At 43.8% G+C, this 15,167-nt stretch overlaps 1 protein-coding gene across 3 annotated transcripts in view; it reads right to left on the bottom strand.

Moving 5' to 3' along the window:
• vps13b (vacuolar protein sorting 13 homolog B) overlaps positions 1 to 15,167 on the bottom strand; it is a 387,717-nt gene that overhangs the window by 171,545 nt on the left and 201,005 nt on the right. For all 3 annotated transcript variants that reach the window (XM_083918688.1, XM_083918687.1, XM_083918689.1), the window contains exons 25-27: positions 12,368 to 12,571; positions 5,278 to 5,449; positions 1,517 to 1,631 (exon numbers count right to left, since the gene is read on the bottom strand). In XM_083918688.1, coding sequence (XP_083774814.1) covers positions 1,517 to 1,631; positions 5,278 to 5,449; positions 12,368 to 12,571 — 491 coding nt within the window. The remainder of the gene's footprint in view (positions 1 to 1,516; positions 1,632 to 5,277; positions 5,450 to 12,367; positions 12,572 to 15,167) is intronic.

Below are 15,167 nucleotides of genomic sequence, written 5' to 3'. Positions count from 1 at the left end.
CCAGAGCTTGGGTCGGTTAAAAGTGTGTTGAGACCATGTTGTTAAAAGCACATTAAACTGAAATAACCTAGAAATAAGAAAATTGACCCATTATCTACTTAGGAAGGCATAGAGGTCTACTAAAGAGATTAAGGTTGGCTCTGTCTCAGAAGCAATTGGACACACACCTGTGGAGAGCAGAGGCATATGATATAATGACACACGACACCTTTATGCTCTAAAACTGTCGAAGCACTGACATTGTCCTGGCTTGGGTTGATACTCCATACTGTTTGTAACACATGTGGCCTGGATAAAAATCAACTGACTACAGCAAAACAGGGAGGTCCACAAGATGTTTACTATTCAGTCAAGTTCAAAGGCAAGACAATCGCCTTACTTCCTCACTGACCTGTACTCACATGCCTAGTACAGGGCTAAGGTGATTTTAAAAATGTGGTGTCAATGGTGAAAGCATTTAGTGCTAACGATGGGGTTCAACACAGGCGCATGGAGGTCTATCTCCCTATCACTACCTGGCCCAATCAGAGGAGGAGATAGTAACATATGTATTTAGGCACGTAGACACGCAGACCCGAAGACACACACCAACACACTATGGTCCGCTTGATGCAATATACTGGAGTGGTACAAATTGCTGTTTCATTATCTCCTCCAAGACAGAGAGAGGGAATTGCCTTCTGCTAAATGGTCTCTTCCCAACAGACCTCAGGCACGTACACAGAGCACACTTGGAGCTGTTGACTCCATCACAGAGGTATGTGATCAAGGGGAAAGAAATACAGGAAAAAATAAGGATCTAGGAATTGAAATGTGGCCACCATTCAAATGATGGAAGAATGTGTAGGGCAAGGAATAAATACTTATAAATTACAGTGAGTTAAAGCTTCAGTTTCACCATACTACAGTATGTGCCTTCATAATTTCAGAGCCCAGAGCTAAATTACCCAATTTTGACTGGAACTTGACATGGGGAGAGATTACCATAAGGATGCAGTGGAACATCGCCCTGTGGTTTTCCACCCTAACAACGTGTTACTGTCTCTGTGAATCGATTCAGACACCGCAGGCTCAGAGAAAATGACTGACGGACTGAACTCTCCACTGCTCTGTGAGTCAGAGTTGGGCCAGCCCAGAGCTGTTCAATGTGTCCGTCTAGTCTGTTTGTCCATCTATCTGTCTATCTGCCTGTTAGTCTGTGGTAACCACTGCAAAACTGTCCGATGATGACTCTGAGGTGATAATCCGAAAAATCACCAATATGAGCAGAAATGGGAACAGAGAAAGTGTTAGTGGTATTGGTGGTGAAATGTGTGTTTAGACTCTGAGACTGTTAGAGCACAAGTGTTTGGGTGCAGCAGGGACTGTCCCTGCAGTTGAGGGTCCCAGTTTTAACACTGCCTCTGCCACATCATTTACACATGGCAGTGTCAACAAAGCCATTCCCACTTGCTTACGTGAAGACTAACAAAAAACCTGGATGAATGCGTGGTTACATGTACAAGATGTACTCTACCTGCATCTGTGATGGTCGATGTTGAAGTTGCCAACTTTACATTTGATCTTTGTATAAACATCCTGGACATCTACTGAGGCACTCAGGTCTTCAAGTTCACTGATGACACAGATCTCTGACAGAAACACAAACAAAATTGTTTTTTATATTTATAAGGTCATGAAGTTAATTACAGTGGAGAGACATTGATTGGGCAACTCAATTGTATCAATCTTTAGGTTGCAGTGCTTAGAATGCTGTGAATTTCACGCACGCACGCACGCACGCACGCACGCACGCACGCACGCACGCACGCACGCACGCACGCACGCACTTGTGTGTGTGCCTACATGTGTGTATTCATGAAAATGTATGTGCGTGCCTCAGTGCACCTTGTGTGCAAACAAACCCACCCACTTCAGGCAGAATGAGTAAGCTTCATAGAAGTACTGATTAACTTTGTATTGAACCGAGTCTGCGAGCTTAACTGTTGGTTCTCTCAATGTTTCCACAGAGAAAGTCCCACAATCACAGGCTAGCTTGGGAAAATGGAATTCATGCATGTGAAACTATGGTTGTTGTTGCACTGTTGCCTTGTGGTGATTCTGAGAAACACAGAGGTTCCTAATGGCTTATTAAAATTGAAACACAGGGCATGTCAGCTTTATTGTGGATACTGTGTGGAAAGTACTCTCCCCAGTTGTTGGATACTCAGAAACTCATAGTCTCCGAATATGGTGCTGATATTGATGTATGAGTTTTCTAAACCCACCCTGTAAGAGTACTGGAAACCCTTAGTCCCTTGGTCTTTAATGGTTCATCTTAAAAGAAGGGAAGTGTGCCACTGACTTGTGCCTTCAGCAGAGCCTCTTGAATTCTACATCTAATCTTCCAACACACAAGAGTATAACATTATAGCTGAGAACCAAAATGCCTGGAACGGCTGTTAGTCCATTGGTCTGGAGAGACAAAAATCGTATTGCCTTTGCACTTGAAAAACATATTACATCATAGCAGATTATCTGCAGTCAGATCTGTGGCTTACTTATCTTAAAGAATGTACTTGTGATATTAGGCATCTAATATATTGCATGCACACAATTCTTGTTTTCAATAACATGCTTAATGTGTTGCACGCACAAAATCCAGTGGTAAGTTTATCTCGCAACTCAGATGGCACAAATTAAGCCCAAATCCAAAGTAATGCCTCTTTAGGATATCTCTAAGTCAAACCATGTCTGTGAGGTCCTCCAAAACATTCCGTTTCCACTATTAAAGACCTTAAGCTGGGCGATCTGCTTGGCAGATGCTAAATATTACAGCCACCAATTAAAGGTAAATCTAGCCTTTCATCACCACAGTAAATCTAAAGGGGACAAGAGGCGGTTCGCTTGGGATTCATCATCCATTTATTTATTTGTCTTTTCCCTCTGTCCCTCCTTCTCTCCAGCTGCTTTTCCCTTCCGAGCACTCAACATTTGAACAAGGACAGAGGTGGGGGCTGCTCACTTTAAGTGTTGATACAGCAGGACTGTCAGAACTCAGAATAGCTAGACTGGGTATCCCCACCCCCTTCTGCCGGCGATTTGAATTTGCTCTGCACAAGGGTCTGGAAAAGAGCAGGTCTATTCCTCCTGTTACATATCCCTTTTTCCTGCATCCAATCACCAAGCTGGCTTTTTTCACCTGGTTCGCTATTGGCTGGTTAAACCCAATGAAGCGTCGCAAGCAGCTTTATATTTACAATTTACATTCAACATGGCGGCCACCGAAGCGCAGCAACCGCTGCCCGTTGCTGCAGCTGTCGCAACAGTTTTAAACGATTTCAGTAGCAAGTTGTAGCAATACCTCCAAAGAAAGGATGTATTTGCTTTACTGCCGACTGATTGTGGTCAGTTAGCCCCGCTGATGGCCAAAGGAATCAAGTCATCCAGATCGTTGGTCTGATTGGTTGAAGGACTGTCCAAGTGCAGCCATCTCTGTCTTCACTCTTCCAAACTTCAAACAGCCAAATCAATAATAAAAACTAGTCCTGCATTACATATGATAGTAGTCTCTATTGTCTTATAACACAGATTAATCGGATCTTACATTTAATTGAAAAAATAAATGTATCGTTTATTTAGACTTTATTTACCCAGTTCTTCTATCATCCCATACTTCTGGTGCGGCTACCATGAAAAAAAAGCACAGAAACTTCCCACATATCCTGTGTTTGGAATAGCAAGAACCTTACTGTGCATTAAGCCTGTGAATGTTCTCATTCGTCCAGGCCATCGTTATCCTCAAAGCAATTTCAGTCAAAAACAACTGGACTGGTTGTTTGTCTAGGAAGACGTTTCACCTCTCATCCAAGAGGCTTCATCCGTTCATGTACGCATCTGACCAGGCTGGGACTGGTCCAACTAACTGGTGTGGAGATCCAGGTATTTAACCTCTCACAAGGCCGATGATGTCACTGACACCCTTTGTGCTCCAAATGCCCACGCCCGTCGTTAGAGTGACAGTCGTTGGTGGGCAGTTGGTTTCGACTTCGTTAGTGCTCTATTGAGTCTGAACGACAGTCGTTGGGGTCACCCGGACCATGTGTGAACAGTTGTCCTTTAAGGTTAGATTGTTGAATCTCCTGGGAAGGGATGAAAGGGCAGCATTGTAAATTGGAGATAAGTGGTGTCTCAGACCTTTTCCTCTGTTTAGCGATGGTTTTTCCACATGGGACAGTGTTTGTTGAAAATCCTCCTGAGTTTCTCCGATACCCCAGCCACATATGGGATGACTATGTTGTTTCTCCTGTTATCTTTTTCTTTCTCAACCACTTTGGTTTTCCTTTCTGGAGGCAACTGCCGTTTTAACAAAGGTCCAGCTGGGGTAGCCACAAGTTGTGAGGGCGCCTCTCAGGTGCTTGCGTTCTTCCCCTTGAGCTAGTGGGTACGTTATCAGCTCTATCCTGCAGTGTTCTGATAACGCCAAGCTTGTGTTCCAAAGGGTGGTGAGAGTCAAACAGTAGCTATTGATCCGTGTGAGTGGGTTTTCTGTATACCCCTATGTGGAGGCTCCTGTCATTCTCCATATGGACATCACAGTCCAAGAAGGGCAAGCTGTTGTCCTTAACTTCCTCTCTGGTGAACTTGATGTTTCTGTCCACTGAGTTGATATGTTCAGTAAAAGTTTGCAACTCTTCGGATTTGATCTTAACCCATGTGTCGTCCACATATCTGAACCAATGGCTTGGGGTTACTCCTTTGAAGGAGTAACCCCAAGCCATTGCCCTCTACCTCCTCTATGTAAAAGTGGAGAAACCATCGCTAAACAGAGGAGGAGGTCCGAGACACCACTTATCTCCAATTTACAATGCTGCCCTTTCATCCCTTCCCAGGAGATTCAACAATCTAACCTTAAAGGACAACTGTTCACACATGGCCCGGGTGACCCCAACGACTGTCGTTCAGACTCAATAGAGCACTAACGAAGTCAAAACCAACTGCCCACCAACGACTGTCACTCTAACGACAGGCGTGGGCATTTGGAGCACAAAGGGTGTCAGTGACATCATCGGCCTTGTGAGAGGTTAAATACCTGGATCTCCACACCAGTTAGTTGGACCAGTCCCAGCCTGGTCAGATGCGTACATGAACGGATGAAGCCTCTTGGATGAGAGGTGAAACGTCTTCCTAGACAAACAACCAGTCCAGTTGTTTTTGACTGAAATATCTTTGAGGACTTACTGTGCATTATTTATCAGCAATGGAGAATGGAAAATTAAATGAATTTCATTAGGGTACCTGATTTTTTGGCAGTTGGGTCGGGAGCAAACAGTTTTACTGTGACCTTGGGTAACATCCACTGCATCCAAAGGCTGACCTTCCCACTGGTGCCACCAATGCTGCTGGTTTTCTGCTCCAGAGTCACTGTGTCGGCGAATGGACTGTCGTCTCCAGCAGGTACCGAGTCACCCTAGGGAGCCAAAAAAACTGAATCTGTTCAATCAGGCCTGGTAAGATGGTAACATGCCATGATTTGAGTCTGGAGACTGTGACAGAATTCAAACATCTACATAGTATTTAAAAAAAACATCTGTTTAACAAATCTAACGACATGAGAAATGTCCTTTATGTGTCAGATATTAAATCCATTAACAACTTACATTTTAGTTAGTAAGACTGGATAGTTAGTGAAGAGTTAAAACATTTAAACAGAACCAAACAAAAAACACTTTTAATGAAAGAACATATCCAAAACTACAAAATGCACCTTTAAATTTTGATCTGTTCGTTTATCATCTACTGTGTCTGGCCATGTGTTCGGTGAATGCGCATGTATGTTTGAAAGTGTTGTCACTGTGCATTTTAGCCATAACAAAGCAACCACCAGTTTTCAAGCCTTTTGGTGTGTAGATGACATCAGTGTCTGGTGAACAGAACTTTACTCAGAACATGAGCAATGTGGGGGGGAAAAGGACCATTGTGTGAAGCTGTCACTGGTGTTAACCCCAAACTCAGCCGCCAGCACCCACGTGGCCTGCTTTTACTCAAGTGTGCCAGGACACACACGTCTTGCAGCCTGGGAGAGAATGGGAAGTGAAGACCGGAGGCGGGGGTGGAGGTGGGGGGTGAGGTGAAGAGGCAAGCAGGATGCGGCGGCGGAGGCTCTCATGTCATTACTGGGGGTTTGGCAAGGCACGGAGGATGACAGCACTAGGGACATTTTTTATTTCTCTCTTGCTCTTCCTGATAAATCTGTTTCCAAACATGTATCTGCATGGCTGACTCAATGTGAAAAGCCTGCAAACAAACAATATGGCAATTTGCAGCTTGGGCATTGCAGGGTTTCACTTTTTCCACAGTTTCTCCCATCGCAGCATGGTAATGACAGATTGTGTCATGCTTATCGAACCTGGCTGTGGTTGGTGAGGGGAGTATCAACCATCTCAATTAGAAACTCCACAGCTGCTGGGCTGATTACAGTGTCTTAAAGAGGGTCCAGATGAGAAACTATGTCCCTGTTCTGCATCTGGGGGGAAGGCTGAGGGCCTCATGCTAATTTGCACATTTCATTTAACTGTGCAGTTGAGGGTGGCTGACAGCAGAGCTCAATAACAGCGGATGACAGAATATAAATAAATTAAGGATTACACTGCAGCAAAAATCGATTTAACATTACAGTGTATGGAGACCACTGGAGATGAGAAGCATGTGCTTCATGGGAAGCATTAGCTCTCAAAGTTTAGAAAAATGTAAGAGATCTATTTAAGCATTTTCTGTAAGAATTTAAATAAAGAGTTTTTAAATCTAGCACAAAATAAAGTGAAAAAAGTGATACACCAGAAACACAAACACAAACTTGGCTAGGCTGTGAAAGCTCTGCCAGCAGAGAAATACAGTCATATAACAGATATACAGTCAACACATTCTCACATATGGAGGCTTGGACATGGACGTTTTTAACACTCTGGGTACCTCTTTGTAACCTGACTCATGGTCAGGATGGTTTGTTATACAGAACCATCTGAGAAGGCAACATTGGAAACTGACTGGGAAACAGCAGGTGCTTTCACCTGGCAGGTGATTGGAGGAAGGATCTGTCAGGAGAAGAGAGAAAACATCTTTGCCTTCGAGAAAAAACCTTCAGTGCCCTTCTCTTTTCTCATTGAACAAAAACTCTCCAGTTCTGATCAAACTGATGCTATTGCTAACTTCATTAGGAACCACCACTGTTGTTTTCAATGCGTGGTCACCTCTCATGTCGTCATCATACCTAACAATGTTCGAAATGTACCGCACGCTGGAGAGGAAAAGGATAAAAAATGAAAAGAACCTCCTTCTTCAACTGCCAGTAGCTCCTCACAGGATGCTAACTGGCCCAAATGCATTACTTGGAGCCTGACAAGATGGATTTTTCATGTGACATGTGAATGTGATTTTTGTGTGATCTCATGTTATCGCAAGAATTCGCTGCTGTGCAAGGTAAACTCTCTTTGGTGTCATTTGTCAATGTGCAGGATATGATTAGGTTTACAAATGTTTGTATTTTGGGTTGAAATAGATACGTTTGTTATGTAACTCACATATTATTTGTGACTCTAGTTAAGTACATTAGGATTTTACATGGGAAATGAACAGCGGTGGGAGTTTGTTTGACACATCCATTCATCCCCGCCTCCTCTCGACACAGACTTTATAACGTCATCTCACGGTGTTGCAGGCGATGCCCGGTGTGTCTAATACAGATGCTAAAGGGTGCCTTGTGTTTGAGGTTTCAGGTGCTGACAGCCAGTGACCAAGCTGCTGTATTTGACGAGTTGGGAGTGAGAATGGGTTGGCGGTCTATATACAGTACAGTTTATAACATCATATAAAGCTTTCTAACTCACAAAATGATTAATTTAAATACTGTACTATAAATAAAAAGACCACAAAAAATTAACACTGATTCATTTAATTCCCCCAAAACTAGTATTTACTCCAATCGAGTGTCTAGCAGTGTCATTATGTGTTTCCATGGAACCAAACATTCAAGGTGTGAGTGTGAGTGTGTGCGTGTGTGTGTGTAATAGCAGTGACTGGCAGTGAGTAACATGAGCCCAGTAGTAATGGTGTTCAGTCAGTCTCAATGAGAGATATTCTAGTGTCAACTGCTATTTGGGGACTAATTATTGTTGAGCTGGAGTCAAAACATGGGACTGTGTGTGTGCGTGTGTGGTTAGGACTGTTTAGTTTACAGTTCTGGCCAGTCGGTAGGATTAGACTCTGTAATGTCATGTGTGGAAACAGGAGCCAGCCGCTGGCGCTGTGGGAAGCTCAGACCACTGTGTACTGTAGCGTGGTTACACTGGAGCATCGGGCACCCGACTGCTCCTGCTTCCCAGCCAGAACTGTCACTTAAAACCTCTGTCTCTTACAAGCTCATTTTACCAGGGTCAGTGCGAAAGAGAAATTATTAACAGACTGACATCCCTGCATTTTTTGGAATCACATAACCGTTTTTGAAACATTTTTTTGGACTTTCAATTGAAGAATGTTGCCAATTGTGAATGGCTTGAAATGACAAATAAACCCTCAAACTATTGGGTTATTTAAACAATACCACTACAAAACTAAGACTTTCAAGACGCATACCTGGAATTTGAGGCCATCTGAAAAACCCAAATTAAGAATGAAAGTTGTGAAAAGAAGAATGCTTTCAATTGAATGTGTAAAAAAAAAAAATCCAACCACTGTATTCAAACATTTTTAAAATAAATGATCACATGGAATTCAGTGTCAATGACATAACATACACAGTCATTTTGGTTATTATAGCAGATGAGACAAAAAATAAGGAAGAAAAAAACGAAAGCTGCGATCACAAATAGTAACCCTCTTGTTTTTATAAGTGACAGAAAATTCCATCCCCGCCTCTTGTCAAGGTGAGGTCTTTGAGAACAAAGGTGTTGGTGAAGGTGGAGGCTGCCATGTTCCTCAACTGTCACACACACACACACACACACACACACACACACACACACACACACACACACACACACACACACACACACACACACACACACACACACACACACACACACACACACACACACACACACACACACACACACACACACACACACACACACACACACACACACACACACACACACACACACACACACACTCTATTCAAAGGAAACTATTTTCCCACACCTCCACAAGCCAAGTTGTAAAGTATACAGTTTAATTCCTGGGCCTCTGTGCTATAAACGGGCTGAGGATCCAGGTTTATTTTCTTTGCAGAGTTTGTCTTTGCTCATCAGAGAGACCTAAACATTGGAAGACAACAGCAGGCTGGAAAGTGTCGAGGAAAGATGGAGGGAAAGGCAGATTATGAAAGAAGAGTGGAAAGGGAGAATGGTTTAGAAACAGGTGGAAGGATGGAGGTAAACGAGTACAAAGGATGGGTTTAGTGATAGCAAGAAAAGATTTAAGAAACATAACAGATGGGGGGATAAAGCTGCAGATAGAGATGTAGTATGAGAAGGGAATATGGGGAAGTGGGAGAGATGGAATAAAACATGGATGGAGAGATGGATTATGGTCTGTGATGTATCATAAATAAAAGCAAAACAAAGTATATGAAAATGTCACAGAATATTGTGCCATCTTGATAGTTGAGAGCAGAGGAAAGGTAGTGAAGGGGCTGTGGGGCAGGGCTTTGAAGGCATGTGATGTGGATGTAGTTGGACAACTAGAGGACTGAGCAGCTTAGAGTGGGGAGTGGGGTTGTTGGGGAGAGACTGCTGCCACTACTGCTGAGACTTATCAAAACAGCTCCTACATTCTTGCTCAATCACCCAGCCTCCCAGAGGACTAAACACTTCTACCAGTGTTTGTACTTAGGTAAACAGTGACAAGTGGGCTGTCAGGGGCCTCTGTGGCCTTGTTATAGACACACTATACCATAGGGCCTTCACTGCCTTACTGAACTGCTGCCACTTCTGTGGGTCCACAAATGACGCAAGAACACACGCATGTTGATCACACGGAAACAAATGCAGACACAGATGCACATGGACATATGAAACACTTTTGTTCATGTGTATGTTCTCACACAGACACACTTTATTGCCTCTCAGGGCGGTATGATGGTTGTGCTGTGATCCCAGGGGCCCCACATTGCTGACAGGGCCCTGGTGGTCAAAACACATTAAATCCTGGGCTAGTTGCCAGTGCTTAACAACACAAACACTCATCAACACCATTGTTTTTATGCATCCTACTTCACACGAATATACACATACATATTACACAAGGCCCTGGTGGCTAAGGCCCCAGGGCCATGGACCCCCAGCTAGTCACTGTTGCTGCTACTGTACTAGACAGGGAAAAAACCTCCTGCCACATTGTCAAAGCCAAGGATAAGCATCCCCTAGGGACAAAAGGAAGAATAACACTCAACATTTGTTGTTGCTGCCTAAAAACTCTGACTGTGAGTTTTCCATTGGCTTTGCACATGCCTGCACGCACTGCTACACTTCATACTTCTTCCTCTGGGTTTGATATTTTATCAGAGTGAAAAATGTAAATACAGGTTATTGTTTTCCCTAAATTAAGAGGCAGGTTTATACTCAATCAGGCCCCAGCTTACACGAATCAAACAGAGCTCACAGCCTGTCTGAAGTATCTGTTCTGGCGAGAGAAAAGAATGGAGGAAACACAAGCAGTGAGGAGATTTTTCCAGCTTTGAAAATTCTTCCCAAACAAAACAGAATCTTTTAGACAAATTCCACATGTTAGCGCTGACTCAACTACTCATAACAATAAAAAATACAATATTTTCACTCAAAATCAGAAAATCAGCAGCAGAATTATGTATACAACAAAGGCTTAAGCATGTGTTATTGCATGACTCACAGCACATCTGATTTTTAAGAAGAGCTCATCGTTGGGTGTAGCCTTTAGACCTCTTATCAATCAAGTAGCACCACATGAAAGGAGTGAAAACAGACTGAGTGACAAATAGTTCAAAAGTGATGAAATGAATGAAGCAGGGCAGAAAATGATGCCTCGAGAAACGTGCAAATTCAACAACACTTACAAGGTAACAACACTTTGGAGACTTTCACCCGGCTCCACTGCAGCCGGGCAGCACATGCTGGTGATACAGAACCGTGGAGCTCCGCACACCAAAAGTCGTACTTGTATTTTGCATGATATTGCACTTAAATGCACTAAATGGGATTAAATATTTTATAATATTAGGGCAGAGCAGTGGTGTGGTGGTTAGCACTGTCGCCTCAAAGCAAAAGGGTTCCTGGTTCAAATCCCGACTAGGGCCCTTCTGTGTGGAGTTTGCATGTTCTCCCTGTCCATCCGTACCATGCCCAAACAGGTTTCACGGGTAAAGCCTAGTTTGTTTGACCAGTGTGAGTGCAACCGTACCGCGCCTAGCTGCGGCCAGCTTGCTGGCCACGGACCGTTTGGGAGAGGTGGGCTTTTGTAAAGCACGTCTGCACATGTACGAGCACGAGCGTGCGCACGTGTACGAGCACGAGCACGAGGCCTACGGCGGTTCTGACGTCATTTTATGTGCGCCTGTTCGGACATAGAAGAAGGACGGACCATGCGCAGACATTTAAAACAATGGCGGCGAAAGGTTCACGTTGGTGTGATGCGGAGGTGGAGTGTTTACTGCAGATTTCGTCGATGAAAATATTCAATCAATGCGTGTGACGTGTGACGTGTTACGGCGTGATGACGTATGGACAGGCAAGAAGCATTTGTGCGAGGCCCAGGCAGTGTGAGTACAAACGGGCCTGGGGCGCGGGGGGAGACGGAGGGGGGGACAAGTACCCTAAAGCCCGGGGCACGGTACGGACAGACAGTGTGAGTGCGCCCTCAGGGTTCTCTGTCTTCCTCCCACAGTCCAAAGACATGCAGGTGTTAGGTTAACTGATGACTCTAAATTGCCCGTGGGTGTGAATGTGAGTGTGAATGTTTGTCTGTCTCTGTTTGTGCCCTGTGATAGACTGGGGTCCTGTCCAGGGTGTACCCTGCCTCACGCCCGATGTCAGCTGGGATCAGCTCCAGCCAAAGTATTATCTTATCTGATTACTGGATGGAATTATCTATAAAATACTCGATTACTAAACTAATCAATAGCTGCAGCCCTAGAAAGAATGAATGAAACATTGAACCATTTAACTGCAAGAGTAAATCAAGTCCTGTTAATGATGCATTGGTGAAAGTGGCAAGGTTTTTTTTCCTGATGGCAAGAAGAGGCCTTTCCATGGGGAAAATGCAACCTTAGACGTGCAGATTCATGAGTTTCACAACTTATAAAAACACTCATAAAAACAGTGAACTAAATAGAATGTGTTGCTGGGTGAAAAAAACAAACCTCAGTGGGGGAGCCAAAATCTGCAGACGGGCTGCAGGTGCTGGTGTCTGGTAGGGCAGTGCCAGCACTGCTGCGTACTGGGGATGATGGAGCAGCACTAGCAGGGGGTTCTGGGATGCTAGAAGTCTGACGCAGGATGCCATGCCTCTGGAGGCGAGCCCATGTAGAACTCCAGCTGAGGAGGAGCTCGTACAATAGCTGAACCTGAAGAACAGCACAAGCAGAGGTGAAAAGAAAAACAGAGAATGTTAAGCTGCAATGCTAGATATACTGTAGTACAGTACACATTTATTTGGATGAAATCACGTTAATAGAGCAAACTAGAATGCAGAATTCTCATGTCAATGAATCTTTTTCTTTCTTATCTGAGAAAACGTTCATATAGAAAGCTCTTTCTTACTTTACACCATACGCTGCTTTGTATGAAAAAAATGGACCATGGCAACATTGCATCAGGTCTATTGTGCCAACTGAGTGCCTTAAAAGATAGACCTAACACACCACAGGTTGTCTTAATATTTAAAACCAGACTCAAATGTATTTTTGCCAAGGTCTGACTCAAACAGCTGCACTGGGGAGCTCTCATGTAGTTCTTACTTCTGAAGCCCCTACCATGATTTAGCTTGGCAGCTTTGTAGTTGTGTGTGTGACACTAAACCTAGTTAAAGTTGAGAGAGAAGGAGGAAATATTTGCCCGAAATGAACCACTATCAATTCCTATTTTCTTTCACTTTCCAATACTCTTTTAGACCTTATACTTGTCATTCACAGAGACCACACAAAAGTGTTAAAACCTATGTGTTCCTGTTTCTGTTCGATGGGTGATTATTAGCAAGGCGCGGTATGTTCATACACATGCTTCACAGTACAAATTTGTTAACCATAACAACTAATCTCCCAAAGAAACACCCACAGAGGAAAGTTAAGTTGTGTCATCAATTTCCCTTGAAAAACTCACCACGGTTAGGAAAAACTGAAGGCTCAGCGTCAAGTGTTCTCAACTATTCATCATGTGATCACATGAAAAGAGGTCTCAGCTTTAAACAACAACAAAGCCAAAAACAAGAGTGGAAAACATGAGGGGAAGGCAGGGGAATGTGATGTGATGCTTTCAGTTATTCATGCATTCACTCAGTGTTCTTTAGAGAGAGAGAGGGAAAGAAAGGGAGAAAAGCAACGCTCTTTCACAGTGAGCTAATTTCTGGATTTCAAATGCTTCACTTCTGCAGCCAACTACCCCCCCCCCCCCCCCCCACCCCACCTAGAGTCCCTCAAAAGTAAAGGTGCATAGACAGATGATCACACACACAAAATAGCTTTTTCTACTCCAAACACATTTTTACTTTACTATTGCTCACTCACACACATGCACGCCTGTTAGCACACACATTACAGGGAGGCCTTTCATAAATAAGCATAAATCAAATGAAAAGCAGCACAATACATTACAGCTGGGCCATTCCAAACATGTCCAGGAAGAACTGCTAACGCCGATCCAGCAGCCGTCCAGGGACTGGGCCAACAGCTGTCTGCCATACCCACCCGAACTACACTGTCGTCAGGAGAGGTACGGCTCCAAGCTCTCTTTTCTGAGAGTCTAGGGCCTGGAAGTCCAACCAAGCACAACAAGGCCTACTGCACTCAGAAGCAGATGTGGAGGAAGTAAAGAATGCCGAATAGAGGAGAGCAGGGAAGGGGTGAGCACAGTAAGGCAGAGATGAAGGGTTGTTTTAGCATTTCATTTCTCTGTTACCTAATTCTCTGTTACCTTTCATCCACCCTCTCGTAATTTGTTTTCTTGTTTCATTTTGTTCTTCTCACCATCCTTAGAATACTTTATCCTTCTTTTCCTTCAAAAGTAATTCTGGTGTAAAATCCTCCCAGGCTCTTTTTAGGCAAATACACTCATCAATCTATATTTCACCAAACTGCCACATACCACAACGTTTACGTGTTTTGCTGGAATAAATCATCAATGGACTCATTCCTTTTGGATTGATTTTGGTAATTGAATTGAATGGACTCTACTATGAGAGGAGCTGGTACAGGGGCCAGTAGGTAAGTCTTTGTAAACACTTGTATTATAAAGAGGGTTCACTAACTACCTTGTTGGTTTGTTGGTTTTGTTTTCTGTGTAGGGACTCTTCTCACGCTACTGCAGAGGTTTGCTGTGATTTGGAGCAGTATTAGTGGTTAAAAAAGGCGTTTGAATGCCTTCACCTTGCTACCTGAGCTAATCAGCGCTAGCCGCATTTGGCTGTTAGTGGGCTGTCAGGGATTTCTCCGTTAGTTGTTCATACACAAAAAAATTGTCTTGAAGGCTTCTTTGATGAGTGTATTTGCCTAAAAAGAGCCTGGGATGATTTTACACCGGAATTACACTTACATATATATCGCATCCTCATCTTTACCTTTGCTCCATCCTACAGCAACTTCCTGCTCATGATGTCCCTGATTAGTGGAAAGTAGGCTCTAGGTGTGGGCGGGCGCACACGCACACGCACACGCACACGCACACACACACACACACACACACACACACACACACACACACACACACACACACACACACACACACACACACACACACACACACACACACACACAAACTTACATGAGCTCAAAATACATATGCCACATTTCATGAGTTGGGGAAGTTTGCAGAACATTTGGAGAGCTGGGTTCTCCAAAGACCTGTCATCTGCAGACAAGGAGGTCTGCTAGGATGCAGTAGTACAAACTGGAGACTGAACAGAGGCTTCCACAGTCATTCATAAAAACACACAGATGAAAGACGGGA

This window comes from Echiichthys vipera, assembly GCF_963691815.1.
Source record: "Echiichthys vipera genome assembly, chromosome: 8".
Taxonomy (NCBI): domain Eukaryota; kingdom Metazoa; phylum Chordata; class Actinopteri; order Perciformes; family Trachinidae; genus Echiichthys; species Echiichthys vipera.
Note: the sequence above shows the minus strand (reverse complement) of the source record. Positions and strands in the feature narration are given on the sequence as shown.